General features: G+C 46.3%; 1 protein-coding gene across 1 annotated transcript in view; it reads left to right on the top strand.

Moving 5' to 3' along the window:
* The window catches only part of hcn1 (hyperpolarization activated cyclic nucleotide-gated potassium channel 1), a gene marked incomplete at both ends in the record, with an annotated part of 31,072 nt that extends 7,303 nt beyond the window's left edge, over positions 1-23,769 (top strand). Inside the window, 5 exons of the mRNA XM_084483254.1 lie at positions 5,186-5,332; positions 8,119-8,359; positions 15,659-15,823; positions 22,493-23,439; positions 23,512-23,769. Of these exons, the coding sequence (XP_084339380.1) occupies positions 5,186-5,332; positions 8,119-8,359; positions 15,659-15,823; positions 22,493-23,439; positions 23,512-23,769 (1,758 nt within the window). The remainder of the gene's footprint in view (positions 1-5,185; positions 5,333-8,118; positions 8,360-15,658; positions 15,824-22,492; positions 23,440-23,511) is intronic.
* Positions 23,770-24,696: the final 927 nt, after the last annotated feature.

The raw sequence follows: 24,696 nt of genomic DNA, 5'->3' as shown, positions 1-24,696 counted from the left end.
CACAGACACACATAATAAAACCACACAATCAACGGGAAATACTCTCTTCAGACCCCCTTTTTTTTGTTATTTTATTTTATTATCCCCGCAATCTTGTCTCGGCCCAGAACGTTTTTTTTTTATAGCTTGCGTTTAAGCAGCGGTAAACTGTTACACATTGTGATTACCCCGAGACAAGCCTTCTGATTATCAAAGCCGACCCAACAGCGCGTCTCCCCCCTCGACCACTATGAGGAGGAGTCCTATATCGGAGCTGGTGGCAGGAGATTAAGCTTCCTGCCCTCGACTCTTGTCGTGGCGGGTCACTTGGTCACACGGCATGACAGCATCCAGCAGCCCTCCAGACCAGGGGTTAAGAAAGAGGATTTCCAGCCCATCGCGTAGATCACGGGAGGCCAGCGGTGGGAGAAAACCGCACGCTGTTTTAGGAGGCTGTCCAAGCGCCACACTTGTGTCTTGATTTGATCCCCTGTTACATACATATGTATATATATATATTGTTTTGTAAGGGAGTGCTTATCCAACCACTTTAGCCCGGCCACCGTCTGTGATTGTGGAGTGTAGGGGTCTAGGGCACTGCCGAGCTCACGTGGATTGGACACCGTGTGTGTGCTCGCGCGCAAACCAAACGCCACTTCATCGCCGCTCTGTCTGGAACGCTCACCGGCGTTGTGGTTATATCGTTCACCGCCGTTATGTTAATACTGTTCCACCCTGTTGGGTTAAAACCGTTCACCGCTGTCATGTTAATGCCATTCACCACCACTTAGTTAATAATGCTCGCCACCACTGTTATGTTAATAATGCTCACTACCGTTATGTAAATACAGGTCACCACTGTTATGTTAATAATGCTCACCACCGCTATGTTAATAATGCTCACCAGCGTTATGTTAATAATGCTCACCACCGTTATGTTAATAATGCTCACCACAGTTATGTTAATAATACTCACCACTGTTATGTTAATAGTAATGCTCACCACGGTTATGTTAATAATGCTCACCAGCGTTATGTTAATAATGCTCACCAGCGTTATGTTAATATAATAATGCTCACCAGCGTTATGTTAATATAATAATGCTCACCAGCGTTATGTTAATATAATAATGCTCACCAGCGTTATGTTAATAATGCTCACCAGCGTTATGTTAATATAATAATGCTCACCAGCGTTATGTTAATATAATAATGCTCACCAGCGTTATGTTAATAATGCTCACCAGCGTTATGTTAATATAATAATGCTCACCAGCGTTATGTTAATATAATAATGCTCACCAGCATTATGTTAATAATGCTGCCCACCCACGTAACTTTCATCTCATGTTTATATTATTCATGTTTATAGCGCTCCGGAGCAAGCGCTTTCTAATCAACTCTGACTCATTTGAAAAACATAAACAACATGGGTACTATTGAAATGAAGCGCTGACCTTTAGGGGAAGCAAGCGGCCGTAGGTCAGTGGAAGGTGAGCCGGACCACTCCGCCCCGTGTATCAACACAGTCGCCATCTGTTTGGTCGTATTAGCTCTGCAGCACGATACACACACACACACACACACACATGCACGACACACACACACACACACACACACACACACACACACACACACACACACACACACACACACACACACACACATATGCACGCACGTATGCACAGACACAGACACACACGCACACTCATACGCACGCACACTCATACGCACACACACGCACAAACAGACACACACGCAGGCACACACACACGAACACACACACACACACACACAAGGATGCATTATTCATTTGGCAACACTCAATGGAGTAATTACTTATTGGAAGACGGAAATTAGGTAAAAAATAAATCAATCACTTTCGTTGTGTGTGAAAGTCAATATCACAGGGGTTTCACAACGGAGACTTACAAAGTTAATAGGATATATGCACACCTGTCCATGTTCACCTAGACGAGCTCAGGACAGACATACACACACACTATGGACACACTATGAACACACATACACAGAAACAGACAAACTATGAACACACTTTAAACATACACACACACACACACACACACACACACACACACACACACACACACACACGTAATAGGGTTTGCCGGAAATACAAAGTGCACCCACACACACATACAACACATGTGCACGCACACACACACATGCACACGCATGGACACACACACACACACACACACACTCACACACACAAACACAGAGCGTTGTGTGTGGAAATGCAAAGCACACATCCATTACACAGTAGCCGATAGCTAGGAAAGCGTGTTTTATGTTTCATCATGGAGGACACAGACAGGTCACCTTGACCGAGCCCTCTCTGAACACAAGACCAATACAATCAGGCCATTTATTCATTCCCAAACTGCATCTAAGCGTTATCATGCTTAGATTCCTCTATGATGTGCACTGACCTTGCCGGTCTGTCCCCCACATCGTCCGTGCGGTTTAGGGCGAGGTTTTACTGTTGTTCTGCATGGCCATCAGAGGCCTGTTCTTTTCTCTTACAGTTTTCCTTTAGTCACGTATATGAACTGTGGTGCGTTCCCATTAGGTCTTCAGCATAGAAGAGCACGTGAATGTATAATTAATGAACTATCCACATGCATGGGAAGGAATACCGATGTAGAAATTCATAATTGCATTAAAATAAGAAAGGTATTGAAATATGCTGGTAACCTGGTTACTACTTCTACTGCTAATCAGTTGGCTCCAAAGACCAAACACTGAGTCATTCAAAAACTCACAACAATGCAGGCCAGGAATTATCATTTTCCATTATTATTGCTGTTGAAACGATATCATATATATTGTATGATATATATGGAAATTGTTGTTTGTATTTCACATTGCATGCACATAGTGACCTTTTGGTGCAGATGTACATACTGGAATGTTATAGATCAACATTTAAATTGACACTAGAAGTCAAAGCCACAAGTGAGGCTGAGAAAAGTCCGAGCATGCAATCAAAATAGGAGCGACAACTAAAAAGAATAGCCATCGGTACGCAACACAGCGGCGAACGTTAAAAATCGTTTTTTTAACATAAGACACATTCTGAATTCAACACGCCATCCAAAAAGTCCACCACGTCCGTCCTACGAGACAAGAGCACCGTCCGTCCTGTCTTAACATCGCGTTCCACCGCCCCCCCCCCCCCCCGCCACTCCTCTAACCCCCCCCCCCCAAAAAACGAGTTTAATCCCACACACCTCAGACCCCTCACTTTGTGGAGCTGTCAGCTCCGGCACGCAGGGCCCACATCCCAGACAGCCAGACGCCCCGCTGTGCGCTCGGCTGCTAAAGCGCCTAACGATTGGGGGGTTAGCGGGGCGGGCGGGGGGGGGGGGGGGGGGATGCCAGCAGGGGGACAGAGCCCGGAGAGAGAGGCTCACAGTCCTCAGCCTCTGATGGATTCATCCATGGCAGCCGCAGTGAGCCGGTGAGACGAGGGCAGGGCTTGTTATTTTGGAGAGGAGAGATCCGAGACAGGTAATCTTTACACGGTGGGTGTGGGTGGAAGGCTTTTGCCGCAAACAATGGGGGAGAAAGAAGGAGAGAGAGAGAGAGAGAGAGGGGAGTCGATGAAACAAGGTGGAGGTGTACTGAGATTCGACGGGGGGGAGGGGGAAATGATAAAAGAAAACCGCAATGAGTTATCAAAAGAGAATCCGATTTTCCCAACCGGCTAAGGGGCTCTTCGTTTGTGTCGTTGCGATCCCATTGCAGCTTTCAGAACATGCCCCGTTCGGGGTATTTCATCTCAAAGCAGAGTGCTTTCACCGGGGACACAAAGAAAGAGAGAGTGTGGTCCACCCATCGGAAGAGAGGTGAGGTTCAGGGGAAGGCTTCCTTCGTAATCTGCTGGCACCCTCTGCGCCCAGGTGGCTGCTGGGTAACTCTAGAAGGGGATGCTGCTTGAATACCGACAGTCCCTGTCAGCACATTAGACCTTATTGCATTACACAGGAACACCCAGTGCTCGTTATGTTCCCTAATGCTGGTGTTACGCGCCGACACAGGACATTTACATTAAGGAAAACCATCCTAGCGGAATGTACGTTTAGCATTTTCACACTGGGCTGTTTTTTTTTTTTTTTTCTCTTATCTTCATACACCTTTAAAAGATTATTAAAAGTTTATTGAACAGAAATCCATGTTTGGTAGCACTGGTCCCATTGCGTTGGACATTGAGAACATAAGTTGGGTTACGGTGAGGTGATAGGTGATACCACTATGACCGCGGTTGCGAGCTGCAGACCATGTTAGAATTCACCCCAGATTTGAGAAAAGAGACTCACTATCCTATCCGGCCACGGTTGAACAAATCGGTTCTGTGCACAGACCCGTGGTAACAATCCACACACCACACAGTATCCTAAAATGCTTTGAATAAAGGAGGCCATCAAAAAGCCATCCATTGTTACACACATTTCATACGAACCCGGTTTGAACCGCGACTACACCACACCGCAGACGACGACACCGCTACCTACCTGCCGGACGCAGCGTGGGTTATATAAAGCCTAAACAGCTGCACTCTGTGGGCAAGTTCAGCCCTGGCTGCTCCGCCTTGTTAGATCCTGGCTCGGCTGCGTCGCTCGCTGCGCGCTTTCAGCTAATCGGGGCAGCGGCTACCTTGGTTTGACATCGCCCCGAGGCCTGTACTTCCTGTTCAGCTCCCCAGCTCTCTCACCCACCACCTGCCTCTCCCCGCGTGCGCGCCCCCCTCCCACGCCCTCTCCCTCGTGCACGCCCTCTCCCTCGTGCACGCCTTCCTCGTGCACACCTTTGGCCGTGCACAGCTCTGGACTCTGGCTCCACTTCTGACAACAACGTGTCCCACAGAGACACAGCCACAAACTTAAGGAGGGGACGAATGTGTTTGGTGTTTAGGCATTCAGCGGACGCTGTTTATTCAAGGTGTGTCTCCGTGATTTAGGGGTTTATATTTTTTAATAAATGTCAATAAATGTGTAAAGCAGCAGGTCTAGGGACTAGCGGGTTTCCCCTCATCAATTTCTACAAGTAGAATGCAGACATTGTGCTACGAAGTCAGAACCCTTTTGTCGTCTGTGCGCCTGATTCCCATTAGATCTATTCCTTGTCTTTGGTTTGTCTCGATGCCGTGTCACTCACCGTGCTTCCTCTGCTCTCTCGGCAGTACAAACAAGTGGAGCAGTACATGTCCTTCCACAAGCTTCCCGCGGACATGCGGCAGAAGATCCACGACTACTACGAGCATCGGTACCAGGGCAAGATCTTCGACGAGGACAACATCCTCAGTGAGCTGAACGACCCGCTCAAAGAGGTGAGCGTTGACGTCTCTGGTTTCGACGTGTGGAAATCTGTTACTGTTATGTTTGCATTTTCTTCTTTGTGCTTCACATGTACTTATTTAGGATTGATGATCTATTTTTGGTATTTGTTGATCCATTTGTGTGGAATACAACAAGCTAATGTTGATGTTCCCGGTCCCATTTCCTTTTTGAAGGTTTAGGGTTTATCTTATGAAGAATACGGCCGTTAAGTAGAGTACTCTAATGCTCAAACCAAAATGGAAGTTTTATTTTCTTATTTAGACTTCTGGTGCTCCAGCACAATGCACGCCGGCATATTTCTGTATTGTTGATGCATTCCCTGTGATATATATCACAATGCGGACATCACAGGTTGAATACCTTTGAACGTCTGCTCCATATTTATTTTTGGAACAATACCGTAAAGTATACACACACACACACACACACACACACACACACACACACACACACACACACACAAATACGGCTTATCCTTTTACACATGAATCCATTTCCTCTGAGGAGATGAGGGCGGTTTATTTTCCCGGGGGGGGGGGAAACATCAAACACATACGACCTGACGTCGACGGTTTTTTTCTTATCCGCCATAAGCTCTCAACATGCTTTACTTCAGCCATGATGGAGGCAGTTACTGCCACTGCCCTGTCATGCTGCCAGGGCCAGACAAGCGACAACCAGAGGCGTGGGATGGTTTCCACAGAGCTATTATTTCTCACATTCCTACATATGGAAGACCTGGTAATAATAAACCAGTGTCTGTGGTTGTCAAATAAGCAGCTTATTCATTGACTGCGCTGTGGTGAATAAGAGATAATCAAGAGATACAGAGAGTCGTTTGTGTCGGACACATTATAGACGATGATTCACAAAGTGACGTTTGACAGTCGAGACATTAACCATCGTGCATGTTTGGAGCCACAGGCTATTTAATTTAACATGAGGCTTTAACCTTCTATAGCTGATTGAATCGTGTCTGCAGTGATGCATGCATTTATGTTAGAACTGCAAGAAAAAAAATAAAGAAAATCACTGGGTTAAAGGGTTACGAAAAAAATTCAAAGTGGTGACCAATGTGGTCGTCGGCGGGGCTAGCATGGTGGAAAGAATAGGTATGCAACGCACTGCTGCACCTGCACTCCGCCACCTCCACTATGCTAATTTCCTGAGAAAGCCGCCACATTTTCCTTGGAAAGGGAAGTGGCGAGGGCTATAAGGAGCACTATAAAAAGAAGAGAAAAAAAAGAAAAGAAAAGAGAATAGATTGTTCACAGAGGAGAACACAGCATGGGAGGACTGGGGCAGCCTCACCGGCCCGAACTCATGAAACACATCACGTCAACGGGGGAAACTTTGCGGGCTGAAACCGACCCGATGTTTCCCAATCTTCCGGGTGACCACGTCAGGGAGGGACAAATGGCTTTTCAACTCCCCCCCCGCCCCTCCACCACCACCCCCCCTCAGACGCTGTTTAGCTCTGATCAGGGCTGACCGCGATCAGAGTGATTTTCTACCATAGTGACACTTTTATAACTTGTAATAGGGTGCTCTTTGCAACAGAAATTGCTACTGTGTGTGTCGTGCTCCCAAGATTTGGGAGCACGACACACACACCCACTTCTGACTGCACTCGGGGGAAAAGCGCTCATGCCGTATAATGAATGTTGCTGCTTGCGCGTGACCGGGCCGCGACGGCGTCGGTGTTGACTAATACCAGCGTCTCAGGCCAGGGCGTCCATTCAGCCAACAACCCTTCCGCAGATTGGCCAGCAGAGTGCTGATGTCCCCTTGTCATTGGACGAGAGTCATCCTTCACAATACGCAGTGATTGCAAGTGCCTCTCCCCCTGCCCCCGTCTGCACGGCAACAGACACAGAGCTGTGTGTGAGTGTGTGTGCCTGTTTGTCATTGAGTGTGTGTGTGTGTGTGTGTGTTTGTGTGTGTGATTTTGTCTATGTGTGTGTGTGTGTCTGTGTCTGTGCATGTGAGTGTGTGTGTATGTGAGTGTGTGCGGTGTGTGTATGTGAGTGTGTGCAGTGTGTGTGTGTGTGCGGTGTGTGTGTGTGTGTCTGTGTCTGTGCATGTGAGTGTGTGTCTGTGCATCTGGGTGTGTGTGTGTGTGTATGTCAGTAATGTGTGCGGCATGTGTGCCTGCATGTGTGTGTCTATCTGTCAGTGTGCACAGCGTGTGTGTGTGTGTGTGTGTGTGTGTGTGTGTGTGTGTGTGTGTGTGTGTGTGTGTGTGTGTGTGTGTGTGTGTGTGTGTGTGTGTGTGTGTGTGTGTGTAAACAGAAAACCAGCTCCTAATCCGTCGATGTGTGTCTGAGTGTCTGAAGGGACAGGGACGAGGAGGAGGACGAAGAGGAGGAGAGCGGGGAAGATGGCCGACGCCCCAGGGCAAGCTCATCAGCCACAGAGCAGCGTGCCAGGAAGTTTCTCCTCAGGAGTAAATGGAAGTGCTTTAGACTTGCGGGGGTATTAAGGGAATGGCTGCAGCAATACGCGTCCAATTCACTTACGACCGCGCGGCTAGGGAGCCGATAGAGATTACCTTGGGAGGAGGCAGGGGGTGGGGGGCGGGGGGGGGGGGGGGGTCATTCACGACGGGCCGGTGATTGTGTGTCACGAACATGTAACGTGATGGCGTGCGTCTGTTGAGTTGCTGCATTATCGCATTGTCGCCTCTTTGAAACCTTCCTGAATTCCAGGCGCCGGTTGTCTCTGTCTGCGTTTCCTTTTCTGACGTTTTCCCCTCATTTGCATTTTTGGCGCTCAGGAAATCGTCAACTTCAACTGCCGCAAGCTGGTGGCCACCATGCCCCTGTTCGCCAACGCCGACCCCAACTTCGTGACGGGCATGCTGAGCAAGCTGAAGTTCGAGGTCTTCCAGCCCAACGACTACATCATCCGCGAGGGCACGGTGGGGAAGAAGATGTACTTCATCCAGCACGGCGTGGCCAGCGTCATCACCAAGTTCAACAAGGAGATGAAGCTGACGGACGGCTCCTACTTCGGGGGTAAGAACCCTCCACCACCGCCCCCCCCCCCACCCACAACCCCATACCCCGCTCCCCACCAAAACAGATTTGGTTATGTTTGCGTTTGAGATACACCGACCCTCAGTCCTACATATTAAGAGTGTTTTTATCACATGCTATATAGAACGGTGTTATAAAAGGCATTTGCATTATATGGACTGCGTTTATATAGCGCTTTTATCCAAAACGCTTTGCAATTTTGCCTGACATTCACTCATTCATGGGTGAATGCTCGTCGGGAGCAGTTAAAGGGTTAGGTGCCTTGCTCAGAGACACCTCGACACACACACTGGGAGGAGCCGGGGATCGAACTAGCAACCTTTGCGGTTACCAGCCAACCCACTCTAGCTTGAACAACAATCATATCTATGTATTTATAAAGGGACGGAATAGTCCACTCTAGTGGATTAGGGGTGTTTGGCTGAAACCCCGTCGTCCACATTGAGCCATCGAGCCATAGAGACTCCGAGCTACTCATTAATGACTCACGCGAAATTCAATTTACGTACGGTTGGCTTAAACTGTTCTAGGAAAACATTCAAGGAATAATGCCTTCATGTTTTCTTCCGGTTTAACCTACTTTTAAAAACATTATGTCACTTGAACTTGCAAATACATGACTTACGTATCCCTGTTTATACACCACATAGTTAAGTCCACTTTATTTACAGTAGTTGCACATGCAATCCCACACACACACAACACACACACACACACACACACACACACACACACACACATTCTATCACGCATGCCTTGAAACGTAATTAAGTTGTTGGAGCCTGGGGCTCACAGATTGGATGTTCTGTTTGAAGTTGGGTTATTTTCCATGTTGAGGAGTCTCATTAGGTGGGGTTTGGACGGTAGTGTGTGTGTGTGTGTGTGTGTGTGTGTGTGTGTGTGTGTGTGTGCGGGTGTGTGTGTGTGTGTGGGTGTGTGTGGTTATGTAACCCCTCATCTGGCCGGTGAAGCTGGCCAAGGACTGGATCAGGCATCCCATAGGCTGAAGGGGTTGTAACCCCCATCTATCTGTTTTCATTCCTCTCTCTCTCTCTCTCTCTCTCTCTCTCTCTCTTCTCTCTCTCTCTCTCTCTCTCTCTCTCTCTCTCTCTGTCTCTTTTACTCTCTCGACCGCTCCGCCACCCCCTTTAAGCAATCCGTTCCTGTCTGATTACTGGGATTGAACTATAAAGCCACATGCAATCATATTTGTGACATGATAAGCATAATTCTCCAGCCTTATATCATTGTTATTATTAGTCCTTAGCTCGCAGTGTTCGTCTCCCTTTAAGTGTCTGTGTGCTCCCAAGGCAAACCATTGAGCGCGTCACAGATGAAAGGTCAATGCGGATTCACTGTTTACTCCGACACTATAATGGTCCCCATAGGGAGGTGGGTGCAGGTCTGTCGGATGTCTACGTCCTGTTTTAGATGCGGTGGTATATTCAATTCCATGGCTGCGACTCCACTGTGAAAATAGACGCGAGGCTTTTGCAGAATATCCGCCGCATGCCATTTGATCGCTGCGTTTGCCACATGCGGAACATCAATTCAGCCCTCGATGGAACAATTCGAGCGAACCGAGAGCGACGCAATTATTTTGTTCATTTACACCGTTCAAATTCACATTCATCGTTCTACGAATTGCCACAAACAAATACTTCAAAAGTGTTTAACTGACTCGTGAGTGGGTGCTTTTTATTGTTGAAAAACGTTCTAGTTCAGATCTTTTAGTGGAGTAAAAAAAAAAAAACATTTTTAAATTGAGTTTAAATTGAAATCGCAAATAAGAAAGTGTCCCATATGTAGCTTAACATGTGCATTGGAACACATAATTCACTCGGAGAATGCTGACGCTAGCCTGTGGGAGACATGGGGAGGGTCATTATGGCTGACAGCCAATAGATCCTCGTGAAATGGCAAAACCATTTTAAAAAACATTGGCCTAAAGGCTTTTCCAAACAGAGTGTAATGGCAGCCAACTTGAGTGTATTTATCATATTCTTTCCGACAATGGGAACTGCAGGCCCCTGAGGACAGTTAAGCTGACTGTTTCCGTCCAACAATACCAAATTCATCATGGAAAGCCAAGGCAGACTGAACGTCGCTGGGCCCATAGCGATTAACTGTCAGGGCCGGCAATGGAGGCCAACATGCTACAGCTATTCCCCCCCCATCGCTTGACTCGAGACTTAAACTTAAACTTCCAGGCCTTGCCGGTTCAATGCGATGGCCCATTTGTCTTAAGGTATTTTTTGACGTGCTACGTTTAAAAGGAACGTACTGTAGATTGGTCAGGAAGTGCCGTGTTTCAAGAAGTCTGTTCCGTTCCTCGTTCAGTTTGATTTACAAATGCGCTGAAGCGATTGATTTTTTCTGAAGGATCACTAATGAAACGCGGTGAACACATTGAGTGTAGGGTCTCGCTCTGAAAGAATACAATCAGGTTTTAGCCTTTAATTCAATACAAACCTACGAGACGGTACAACTAACTTCTCCTTTTCTGATTCCCCTTCCTTTGGAGGGTACCTACCACCACACCAACTACCAGTTAAGGCCACACTTTATAATGCATGGGAATAAACGTCATACTCCTTGGGAAGGGGGAACTGTTTGCCCTGACTACGATGACTACTGCTTATATATAGTAATTTCTCAGACGCTCTCAACCAAAGAAACGTTCTGTGCTTATGTCACCAAGGAGTAGGTAGGGATTAGCATCTTGCTCAAGGATGCCTACAGGCAAAACGAAAAATGGTGATCAAACCTCTTCGACTGAGTGTACAGTCTACAGCCCCCTAGCCACTACACTCCCACGCTGAAAAGTGGGCATGTTCCTGTACCATGATCACGTCGCTATGGATAACAAGACTCAGGACGAAGAGCCCAGAGAATGCATTTTGTTAGCAAACACTCTCTTTCCCACACCTGCGTGTGGTGGCCTTGAAAATGTACCATGTTTCTGTAGCATGATCTTGTAGAGAACATGATGTAATACAAAGGAGGAAGAGCCCAGAGAATGGATTTCTTTTTTAGCAAACTTAAGCGACTACATTCTGCTCTGCTAACTTTGCTCTACCTTGAAGGACTAAATGAGCTTTTAGCTTCCCGGAAATTCCCGATACAGGATACCATTGATTGCATCGATGAACCCCGTCGATAGTACGTTGATTAACACTAAGGTGTTTCATGAACACATGAAACACCCGGTGTACGCCGACGCAGGACGTAGAGATAAGAAAATGGATTTGTGTTTCAACTCTGGGCTCCGGCACTACAAAGCGGCAGCAGAGCAGTGACGCACATCCCAAGACATTAAAGCCCATCGCTCCTCCATGTTTCCACCGGTGTCGCTGCCACCTGTTCTGGGCTTCTGCGGAACTGGCAAATTTATTCTTCAGGTTCTTGCTTTTTCTTTTTTTTTTTTATTCACTCCCTTTGCCTGAGTAAAGCAAAGTGAAAAAAAAAAAAAAGCCTGAGTTGGAAGCAGCTGGTCCGTGTCACCCATCTACCTCCCACCTATAACTCACACCCGGCCCAGAACCCCGGACCTAATCCAGGGTAGGGGAGCAGGACAGGGTGGGGTCTGACAGGGGGGAGAGAGGGGAATAAAGAGGGAGAGGGGGGGGGGGAGAGAGGGAGGGAGGGAGGGAGGGAGGGAGAGTCAGAGAGAGAGAGAGAGAGAGGGAGAGAGAGAGGTTTTGAATCAGGGAGAGAGAGTCAAAGGGAGAGTCAGAGGGAGAGGGAGAGGGAGAGAGAGAGAGAGAGAGAGAGAGAGAGAGAGAGAGAGAGAGGTTTTGAATCAGGGTGAGAGAGAGAGACAGAGAGAGAGTCAGAGGGAGGGGGGGAGAGAGAGTGCTGTTGAATTAGGGAGAAAGAGAGAGAGTCAGAGGGAGGGGGGAGAGAGGAGAGAGAGTGGAGTGGGGTGTTTGATGGAGGTTGAGGCAGGGCGAGAGAATGGTTTTGAATTAGGGGGAGGGAGAGTGAGAGAGAAAGAGGAAAAAAGCAAGAGAAAAGGATAGGATTAGAGAGACAGCTTCAGAGAGAGAGAGAGAGAGAGAGCTTCAGAGAGATAGAGTGGGAGAGTGAGAGAGAGAGAGAGAGAGAGAGAGGAGGGTTAATGACAGGGGTTGTGCAAATCAGGGCGAGAGACTCAGATAGAGAGATGGAGGGAACGAGTGGCTTTTGAAACAGCGGCAGAGATTGAAAAGTATGGATACTTAAAAAAAAAAAAAGTGCTCTCAGGCGAAAGACGGCATTAGCATGCTAATGAGCGGCAGCTCTGTGAGGACACTAATCCAACATTTACCTTGGAGACCCGGTCCTACCCAGCCCTGCATGCTAAACAGGTACGAATCGGGAGCCTCTTTTTTTTTTTTTCGTTTTATTTTTTTTTCTCTCGCCGTTTAGCTCCACCACAAACGTAGACATCCCGGGGGGCAACGGGCATGTATGCCTGACGCCGGGACAATTACAGAACGCCCCGATAAGAAGGATCCACCCACCCCCGCTGGCCTTGTGTTTGTTATACTCGTGGGACTTCCAATCCGCCGTCGCCGTGGCCACGGATTGCTGGTGACGAGTTGGCTGGTTACCATGGGATTGCATGATACATGTATTGACAGCAAATTACCCACGATGCCCCGGGGTGGTCCCGCTGTGATGCGCGGTGACAAGGTGATGGAAACGACGCGTCGAGTCGCATCACGTTCCACGGCCCTGATGAGGGGTCTTGTCAGTCCGCCAGTCTGTCTGTCTGCCTCTCTGTCTGTTTGGCTGTCTGTCTGCCCCTCTGTCGGTCTGTCGGTCTGTCTGTCTGTCTGTCTGTATGCATGCATGTCTGCCTGTCTATCGGTCTAAATGTCTGCCTGTCCATCTGTCTGCCTGTCCATCTGTCTGCCTGTCCATCTGTCTGTCTGACTGACTGTCAGAGAGAGTCTGTCAGTATGTGTCAGTATCGCTCTCAGTCTGTCAGCCTGTCTGTGTGTCTGTGTGTCTGTATGTCTAAGTATCTCTCTGTCTGACTGTCTGTCCGACTGTCAGAGAGAGTCTGTCTGTCTGTCTGTCTGTCTCAGCATCTCTCTCAGTATGTCTGTCTGTCTGTCTGTCTGTCTGACTGTCAGAGTCTGTCTGTCTGTCTGTCTGTACGTCTCAGCATCTCTCTTAGTATGTCAGTCTGTCTGTCCGACTGTCAGTGTCTCTCTGTCTTGTATGTCTCCGCATCTCTCTCAGTATGTCAGTCGGTCTGTCTGTCTGACTGTCAGAGGGAGTCAGTCTGTCTGTCTGTCCGACCTGTCAGAGAGAGTCTGTCTGTCTGTCCGTCTTCCCTCTGTACGTATGCCTACCTGTCTGTCTGGCTGGCTGATCTCTAAACCCTGGGTGATGAATGTACGCGCGTAGCCGCCGCTGACTCTAATCCCGGGCCGCGTGTTGACGTTCCCCGCCCCTCACCGCGCGTTGGCCCGGCGTCTCGTACGAGGCCTCAGTCGGAGCCGTCCCTTTATATCCACGTCAACAGAATATTTCACTTCTCTTCCAAGCGGCACCTTATTCGCACCCTCGGCGCGGAGGTGTTTGTTCACACATCTGACAGGCACCGCGCCATTTTGCTGAGGAGGACAACGCCCCGCTGTGAATGTCAGAAATAAGCCGCGCGACGCGTCTCGCTTTGCTCTGCGTTTCGTCGGCTGTCGACGTCGGATGGATGAATGAATGAATGAATGAACCGCGATGAATGCCTACCCAGAATACTATGATGTGAACCTAAGGCGGTGGTAAAAAGGTTTTATCAGAGATGTTTGGCTTTAAGGTTCATAATTGTTATTGTTTGTGTTTCATTAGATGTCTGTCGGGTCTTGATATGGTTCTGGTATAGATATAGCAACATTTAATACATGTATATATGAAACACTACAACCATCTCTTGCGTGCCTACAGACATGCTCTGTATGAGGGCATGAGTGATATATATATTTTCAATCAACAATTCTTTTTTTCAGCTTCTATTATTGTGTTTTTTCATGAATGAATATACCCCAGTGGCTGAAACACCATCTGGAGGATCCCATAGGAGTCAGGAGAGCAACTCTTGGAACATAAATAAATGGAACATATAATATACTACCAAGAGATCAATGTGCAACACATGTGCATTTGTGGTCACAATACACATGTCTGGATGTAACTGTTTGTGTATTGTTATATGGTATGGATATTAACTATGTTTGATTAGTATTCTAGCTTTCGTCCAAGGAGACATACAGTATACATGTATTTATTGAGATACCGTCTCGCTAGGTTTGTCAAAAAGACTCCCGAATACCTACAGGTAGAATGCTGACGTTGGGGATCGAACCCAGAACCTTTGGGCTGGCAAACTAGCTAACTAGATTATCCTGCCGTGCATAGTTTACAACAGGGGATGCAATCAGATCCCCCTCACCAAAGTGGTTTCATTGTTAACAGTCGTCGTTAAGAAGCACTTCAGACCGTAGAAAAACCAGTGATCACTCGTTAGGCGATCATCATTATTATGATCCTGATTGCTGGCGAAGGACTCTTGTGTAGACTTCTATCGCACAGTAGCGCGATGATGACTCAAGCTAGCTCACGGGCTACGACGGGACCACTAATGGTTTGGGCGGTTTTTATTTACTTTTCCCATTAGCGTTTCCTTCCCTAGCCTAGCGCTGAGGGTGTGTCTATATGGTAATGTTCCGCAGTGTTAAGGCGCATCGGATATAAGGGGGCAAGTTCAATATGTTGTTCTAAGAAATCCAATTATTCATGTTGAAGTCTGTGTTCCATTCTTTGAAACTGTATTCATCTTCCTCTGTCTGACTGCAGTGTTGTATTGATGTATTTCTTCAAGTGTTATTTTGTTATTTTTATGTCTTAATTATATTGTCTTTTTTTTCCTTCTTACGTCCATCCTTCTCTTTCTCTCTCTCTCTCTCTCTCTTCACCTTTCTCTCTCTGTCTCTCTCGCGCTCTCTCTCTCTCTCTCTCGCTCTCCCTCTCTCTCCCTCTCTCGCTCTCCCTCTCTCTGTCTCTCTCCCTCTCTCTCTCTCTCTCTCTCTCTCTCTCTCTCTCTCTCTCTCTGTCCCTCCCTCTCCCCCCCTATCTCTCCCTGTCTCTCTCTCTCTCCCTGGCTCTTTCTGTCTCTCACTCCCTCTCCCCCTCCCTCTCTCTCCCTCTCTCTCTCTCTCTCTCTCTCTCTCTCTCTCCCTCCCTCTCTCTCCCCCTCTCTCTCTCTCTCTCTGTGTCTCTCTCTCCCAGAGATCTGCCTGCTGACTAAGGGCCGGCGTACGGCGAGCGTGCGCGCCGACACGTACTGCCGCCTCTTCTCCCTGTCCGTGGACCACTTCAACGAGGTGCTGGAGGAGTACCCCATGATGCGCCGCGCCTTCGAGACCGTCGCCATCGACCGCCTGGACCGCATCGGTAAGGGACCCCCTCCCCCTTCTGTCCCCCCCCCCAGACCCCCCCCTCAACACCCCCCCCCCCTCTCGCCTCCCACACATTCCCGTGGTCCCCCCCCCCACCGTCCTTCTGGTCGGACGCGTCGCCTGTCACGCCTCGTCTTCTCGTCCCCCCCTCCATTCCGTGTCTTGTCTTGTCTGTCTGTCTGTCCGTCTGTCCGTCTGTCTGTGCGACTTCACCATTACGGCATTGTGTCGGCCATCTCGTGCTGCATGACATGTACCGCTCCTTCTCTATGGTCTAATCTCTTTGGGTTGTTTTGTTCCTCCCCATCTCTTCATTTCTTTTTGTCTTGAGTCTATAATCCGTTATGAAACACGTGTGTGTATTATGTAACAAGCTCCCTGTGTAAAGACCAAACCACTGATAACGCATTCCGTGGAGGGGGGGGGGGGTTACCTTTTGAAACCCCGGGAGGCAGTGCATGTCGCTGGCACCAGGACGGAGTCAGCTCCCACCACCACCCCCCCTCCCTTCCCCCTTCCCCTCCCCTGTTGACACCCTCCCCCTCTCTCCTCCCCCCCCACCCACCCCCCGTAAAACACTGGAGCCCCGCGGGGCGGACGGAAGCTAACCTCACCTGCATGCGCCTCCGCCTCTCCTTCTCCTTCCACTCATCCGCACACCTGGGGGGTATGAGCAGCTCCCAAATCCAAACCAGTCAGACCACCAGTGCCACCAGCTCCACCCTGCTCCACACCGCCGCCGCCACCCGAGGGCGGCCCAGTGGGGCAGACACTACTGAGCTGGGGGGGGGGTGCACCTGAGCGCTCCCTAGAGAGGTCCAGATCCATTACAGACTGACAGTGCTTCCACGTGCTCAGTCACTCTTTGGTAAACTCTCCCCCCCCCCCCATTGAACTCCGCTTCAATGTTTCTCTGATCCAGAGAGAGTTATTGAGAAACGGCGGACACTGAAGGAAAATTAAGTCCACGTGTTTTTTCTTCGCAAACACAGTTGCCAGTTGAAAAAGGGGCACATGTATTGAAGTCAACCAGGGCAGTTATTGTTTGGGTACCGAGCTATATATAAGAGATTTGATTTTATATTCGCCTATTATTCTGTTTTCTTTTTAGGATTACTTGCGGCCTTTGAAACGAATCATGTTTAAACAGTTGTTTTTTTTCGTGAAACCTCGTTAAGTCAATCCTGTTCAAGTTAAAGTGTTACTTTTTTCAAAGTTGTTGTCTTTGGCAACAACTTTTTTCCTCGAGATACAAACAGTGTCGCCACAGACACCTAGGTCGTAACGTTCAGAATACTGCATATGAAAGGGCTTTCATCAGCGGGCTATAGGCTCAGTCACCATCGTGTAACCTCATTCAGCCGTAGAAAGTGACTTAACAGGGATTTGTTTACATGAAAATCATTGAGATTACCACTTTAATTATACTTTAATTGAATACAAATACTGTACATACATACATGCATACATGCATACATACATATATACATAAATACATAAATACATACATATACTGTATACATATATACATGCATACCTACATACATACATAAATACATACATATACTGTATACATATATACAAACATACATGCATACCTACATACATACATAAATACATACATATACTGTATACATATATACAAACATACATGCATACCTACATGCATACATGCGTGCATACATACATACATACTATTATACAAACATACTTACTGACATACTTATATACTTACATCTGTACTCACACACTGACATTGAAGCTTTTTTTTATTATCATAGTTTCATATAAAAAACAATACAATAATTGGTGTATCTGATTGAGAATAAACCGGTAAAAAAACTAATCTTACTCTGCCCACTCCTAGCCCTCTATTACTATCAGGTAGATTTGATAATAATATAATAATTTTTAATAAAGTTACAGTAACTAGACTATATTATGACAATTTTTGTAGTGTGGGGCAATAACGGCACCACAGAAATACGATAATCAACCTTTTTAGTGTTGATTTGTTTGATAGCATCTATCTAATCAATGTTTTCCTAAATATGTGGGACGCTTGTTCACAAAGCACAAGGAAATTCTTCTCAACTTTAAAGAGGCAAATGCCAATTAAATGTTCTTTGTCCGAAAAACAAAGCAAACATGATATTATGATACGATCATGATATTTGAAGCAATCATCCCACTATACAGTAGACAATTATTTTATATATTTAAACTTTTGGGACAAATGAAACTATGCTTGCACATCTCCCGCACAGTTTCTTACAATATTTCAAAGTGCTATCCATAACGATAGTGTGCCAATGTTGTCTCAAAGCGTTTAACAAGCTGCGTCGAAGAGTCTGTATCTTTGTAGTAAATGTTGGTGTTTCGTTCCCTGTCATGGCTTTGTTTCTGTCCGTTGTTTTGGCCTTTTTGAGGCATGTCGATATTGCACATGCCCCTGCAAACCGATTATTGACTCAACATTGAAATACTATTGTGACAAGCAAGTCAGCAATCAATCAATGAACCATTTGTGATGGTTGGCCGCAGGCCGCACTAAAGTAAGCGAGAATCCATCAAGCGCTCTGGTCTCCTTGTTGTTGAGAAGAATACCGCTTTCCAGAAAGAAAAAAAAAAAAGTCGTTATTTCGACTGCTATGCCCTATGCCCTTTGTCAAACGAAAAACTTTACATTTGCCCTTTTGACCTTAGTGCTCGGATTGGTTAGCTTAGCGGTGTCACACATTCCTTCAAAACGGCAGCCGCCCACTATTGCGTAACACTTCTCCTTACAGAAGTGTTATTGCTTCAACCCATCCATTCGAACTGATCATTAAACGGGGGGTTTTGTCTCATACGGAGGGGTGGCTGGGGGGGGGGGGGGGGGGAAACACACACATGATGTCATGATCTGTGCTGGATGTGTCGTCTACCTATAAATGAACTGCATTTGGTTAAGTGCTTGTTTCACTGTCGGACTAAAGCAGAAACAGACAGTAACCATGCATTGAAACCAATAACTTGTTGCACATTTGACTTGATCTTCTATCTAAAAATTATTTGACCAGGAGTCCGTCTTGAGACGAGCACATCTCGTTTTCAAGAGTGTCCTGGCCGACCAATAGGCATCAGGTAAACATTTTATTCCAATTCCAAATATACGAAAAAAAAAGGGGAATTTATGAGCGGCAGAATCGTAGAAATGGGTCCTCTCCATTTGTTTCACCAAGACCATGTCGTGCCTCTTGTGTAAAGCTAAGGATGGATTTTCTCCATATTTTATCGTCTACTGTAGTACTGCACACCATTTATTTTGACACATTTGAAATATGAACGTAGTATAATGAGAGAACACATAGATATCTGGTGAATTATTATGTGTTTCAAATATAATATGAGTATCACACATTTTTTGTTACATAAGTGTATTCCACGATTACAAATTCTGACCTTTGATTGGTAAAGTACCAAGAACTCTACTGATGCAAGGCCATACATGTTTTGCTTTATGTTACATTGCAGTGATCTCATTACATTTTTTTAAATATATTTTTATCATGTTTTCACAAACAGATATTTTAGTTGTAGTAGTTGTCATATGATGATATATTTATTTATGTTTTGTAAGAATTTGCCCAAAAATATATTTTTTAATTCCTAGAGATAAATTCCTAGAGATAAAAACTTTAAGCAGCTTTATTTTGGGCCTATTTTTAGACACTGATGTCACAATAACCACCTGGTGCTGGTGAAATTGGGAAGAAATGTCTTTCCCTGTAGAGTCAAAAATCACTGACAAATACTCTTAGGCGTAAATGTCCTCACAACTTCCTTCCACTGCACACTCTCTCTCTCTCTCTCTCTCTCTCTCTCTCTCTCTCTCTCTCTCTCTCTCTCTCTCTCTCTCTCTCTCTCTCTCTCTCTCTCTCTCTCATACACACACATACACAAACACACACACACAGCGGGTCACAATTCTGTTCACATATTTCTTTGCGATAACAGTCATCATCTTAGAGGTACACTTTGTAGAAATAGAAAAGAGTTGATTGATCAAATACCAGAAATGCATTTCTTATATTTTTCGGGGTTGAAGTGAACATTTATTTTTGTTCATATTTGTACCTGACATAGTCATCATTATTTACATGTTGTTATTTATATGTTGTCCGTTACAGTTTTTTGTACTTTCTTTTCTTGTTTTTTGGTGTCATTGTATTTGTTGTATTTGTTCAAATGTTGATGGGTCAATGGTTCCTAAAGATTTTTTTGTGTGAAAAATTAAGGTGAGGTAGGATAAACGCTATACATTGCACGTGAAAAAACTACTAGCACTAGTCATTTGCATAGGCATTTGAATATGAATATGCATACAAACATTTTAATTGATGTACAATTATATTGTGAGCAACATATTTTTGGTGATGAATTTGTTTGTGAATTATATTTGCAGTTTAAGCCTTATTTAAAAAAAATCATGTTATCCAAAAGCTAATTTTACCCGCGTTTGTATGCCGAATTCTGTCCTCACTTCCACCCGATTTCTATTCTACTTGCTATTATAATTTTTGTATTGACCTGTTCATAGACATTTACAGATATTCATGCATTTTTAAGAATACCTAACTCAACTCATCTGTGTTTACATACATTGAATAGTGTACTATAACTGTTATGTTCCTAGCCTTGCATTTGGTGAACAAAGAAAGGCCTCTGTTTCTAAGACGAAGGCCTTAACCCCATAAGGTTGGATTTGGAAAAATAATGTATACTTTCATTGTTTTTCCCTTTTACAGTGATTAACCCTCTAAAATTTAAAAATGCCATGACTGCGGCCTTGTAAGTGATCATTAGTTTCACAGCAGGGTGTCTAGTGCCAGGCGTAGCTTAGCATACTTCCCTACCTGTAGTCAGTCCTACAATGCATGTATACAAGTTCAACTGAATGTCATTTATTAATATTATGTTAGAGATTATCATGTGTTAACTATTAGTCTTGTTTGTATTAGAAATAATATTTTATATTGAGGCCAAAATGGCACTAAAATCAGGATTCAAATCGAATGCAAGTACACTTATTTCACAATCCTAATAATAATACAAATAATAATAATATAAATATACAAAAATAATAATATACAATAATAATAATCATAATGTATATAATTGTATGCCATTGCGTCAAAACATACATAGACAAAAAGAGAAGTAGAGAGAAAGTTTGCCTCTATAAACTAATACTGATCATCTCGTTCCATATAGCCAAACTCGTAACCTTCTACCAAACTACCAAAGCAGACTTGATGTATCGATGCTAAAATAACCTAGCTGAACAATCACACTTAAACAACAGCATGAATCACTCCCCCTCAGAAGCTCTCACAATAATTACCTCGAAAAATTCAAACTGACTGAAAAAGCAAACAATTAGTTTGCTTTGGCACTCGAGAAAGCAGAAAGAAATTACTGAATTACTGAAGTCCAAATATGTTTCCTTCAATCTTGTAAATAATTGATGGAGGACTTTAAATATTGATCGAAATACTAGCCAAGAAGTGCGGCACCAGTCCAAATTCGTTGTAATAGTCAGCAGTCAACAGACCGACAGCCGACCAATTTGTAGTTCTCTGTGAATCAGTTGAGGGTCAGTTTCTGGGAAAGTGGGGTTCAAATGTATTTTTCAATTTGTAAGGCAGTCAACTTCAGGAAGATAAATTATTGAAGGGGACGCGTCCATCAAATTCGGTTGATTGATCATTAGAAAAAACGTAATAATAAACCCAAAAATCATACAATAATAATTATAAAGATCGCTGAAGGCCGCAAAATACAATGTATTAAGTCGAGTTTGGGGAACATTATTATTTTACAAACGCTTCATCAATTAGTAGTATATGTTTTTATTGTAATACACACCATTACACCCTACCTCGTAGCATACTAGCAATTTGTCGTAGAATTGTTGTTGCTTGGCTGTGTCTAATGAAAAATGGTCACCCTAGCTCTCCTTGGCTTTTGATTAAGGACAAGTCAGGGTCATTGCGTAGTCAATAGTTTGTGACTTTGGATTTGATCATGTTGATATAGTACACGTCCCTTTGGTCTAGACAGAGCCGTAGAGTTGTGTTGTGTCCCTTTTTGGCAGGTCCTTAATGACATTTTTCCTTTCTTATCTGTATGTCATTACCTTATGACAGCCTATCAGCTACTCCATGTTCCACCCGCAGTAATCTGTGTCTTCCTGTGTCTCCTTCACCTCCACTCCTCACCTCCTCACTCCTCACCTCCTCTCTCCTGTCAACGTGGCTGTCACTCAATGTCCCCCCCCCACTCATCTCCACTGATCACCGTTAACTGGAGAGAAACATGCAGTTTGTATGAACGTATAAACCCAGAGGATTCACCCCGCAGTACAGTACAGTACAGCGCAGTCTAGTCTAGTCTGGTGGTGGTGTGTTAAGGCGAAAGGTCCTCGAAGGTCACAGAGGTCCTCAAAGGTCACATAGCGGTGGCACTGATCACCCTCGTCAAAAATAAATACAAACTGCATCGTTCGAGTGTCTTGCGTCCTGCAGTGTAGTCGGTAGCACCGGCTTCCCCTCACAAGGCTAAACCTCTCTCCCCTCGCCCCCCTCCCCCGCTCCTCCCCTCCTCCCCTCCCCCAAAACAGGGAAGAAGAATTCGCTGCTGCTGCAGAAGTTCCAGAAGGACCTGAACGCCGGCGTGTTCAACACGCAGGAGAACGAGATATTGAAGCAGATAATCCGGCAGGACAGGGAGATGGTGATGATGGTGGACCGCAAGCACTCGCTCAGCGGGATGAACTCCACCCCAATGTCTGGAAACTCCATCATTAACTCCCCCGCGCAGCCGCCCTACTCCACCTCCATAGGCACCAACCAGCTCCAGCAGTCCGCCTTCCCCCTGACCTACAGCGCCTCCGCTATCGCCAACGCCTCCGCCGCACGCATCCTGCCGGCCGCCGCCCAGGGGGTCTTCGTGGCCCCCGGGGTCTCGTTCGGCCACATGAGCGCCGCCGGCTCCTCCTCCTCCATCTCCCCCGTCGTGGTCAACCTCCCGTCTCTGCAGCAGCAGCAGCAGCAGCAGGGCGCCATCATGTCGCCGTGCTCCTTCACCGCTGCCATGTGCAGTCCACCCGTGCAGACCCCTCTGGCTGGCCGGAGCTTCCAGTACTGTTCGCCCACCGCCTCCCAGCTGTCCCTCATCCAGCAGACCCTGCCCCCGGCGCAGCAGCAGCAGCAGCAGCAACAGCAGCAGCAGCAGCAGCAGCCGCCGCAACCCCTTCCCCCCCCACAGCAGCAGCAGCAGATGGCCCAGCCACCAGCGCTGTCGAGCCCTGCCGCCGCCGCCGCCGCCGCCGCGCCCTCCGCACAGCAGCAGCAGTCCTCCCCCCAGCAGCAGCTCCTCTCCTCGCCCCAGAGGGGGGAGCTCGTCCTGAAGAGCTCGCCGGCGCTGCAGTCGGTCAGCCTGGGTCGAGATGTGCGGCACCTGTCGGCCTCGCAGTCCTCCCTGCCCCACGACGCGTCCCCGAGCCCCAGGGGCCACGCCTCGCCCGGGGACTCCATGGCGTCCGCGGCTGCTCCCCCCCCGGCGGCGGTGGTGGCGGCGGCGATGGCGGCGGCGGCGGCGTCGGGGATCCAGGGGGTCCAGGGGGTCCAGGGGATCCAGGGGATCCAGGGGATGGCTCTGCAGGGGGGCCTCCGCACCACGGTACCACAGCGGGTCAACTTGTTCCGGCAGATGTCGTCGGGGGCGCTGCCCCCCGTGCGCTCGGCGGTGGGGGCGGCGTCGGTCGGGGCGGGGCTGGGGGCCCCGGGGGCGGCCGGCGGCGCGCAGCACAGGGAGTCGCCCGGCTCGAGGCGGGATTCTGTCCTGAGCAGTGCAGAGACAGAGCAGGACAAGATGCGTTTTTCATCAAATTTATGATTCGATTTTTGAGGGTTTTTTTTTTTTTTTTTTTTTCTGGGGTCCGTTTTCCTTCTACTTTTTTTTTTCTCGAACCTGTGTTGCGATTCACTCTTTTTTTTTTTTTTTTTAAACACGGAAATACGCAAAAGAAGATGTACATGAGAGACTTTCAGTATTTTCGGTTTTTCCCACTTTCCCCTTGAAAAAGAGAACCTCATAGAAACCCTGTACAGACAGCCCTTGTATTATAGTTTAGACACACTGTCTCCCTAAACATAAGAATGTATATTACACAAATATATATATATATAAATATATAGATATATCTATATTTATCTATTTATCTATCTATATATGTATAGATATATCTATATTTATCAATATATCTATCTATATGACTATATGTAGATAGATATAAAGATACTTGCTATGATAACATAAATGTGTGTGTGTAAATCCAACTAGAATATTTGGCAATGGCTATTTAAAAGCTCTAGTATAAACATGAGTCTTCCTTTCCGAGAATTATAAAGAAACATGAAATGTTATTGATTTTTGTTCTGTTTCTATGTTTGTTTCCCTTATTTTTACTTTCACTTTTTTCTAACTGAATGCATTGTAGTTTCTGATGCAATCTATATGATTTCAGTTTCCTTTTGTACTGAAGATATTGGTGAAAATGAGCAGCTTTGGCACCACTGTGGATAATAAGTTCAAAAATACTTTGGGTGGGGGGAAAATACTGTCAAAAGCACACATTACAGTTTTATCTCTTCACGTTTCTGAAAAGAATAACATCATTTTTCAGAAATAATTCAAGATACAGTAGCTAAGTGTTATGTTGCATTCCGGCAGCAGAAATACAGCCTACCAAGCTACTAAATTGTCACATTAAGTGAAATACAGACCATGACAGTGTTATGGGTCCAAAGGTCATAGAATAAT

Source organism: Micromesistius poutassou, assembly GCF_964030765.1.
Source record: "Micromesistius poutassou genome assembly, chromosome: 18".
In the NCBI taxonomy this organism is placed as follows: Eukaryota; Metazoa; Chordata; class Actinopteri; order Gadiformes; family Gadidae; genus Micromesistius; species Micromesistius poutassou.
This window is presented reverse-complemented; position numbering and strand designations above follow the sequence as displayed.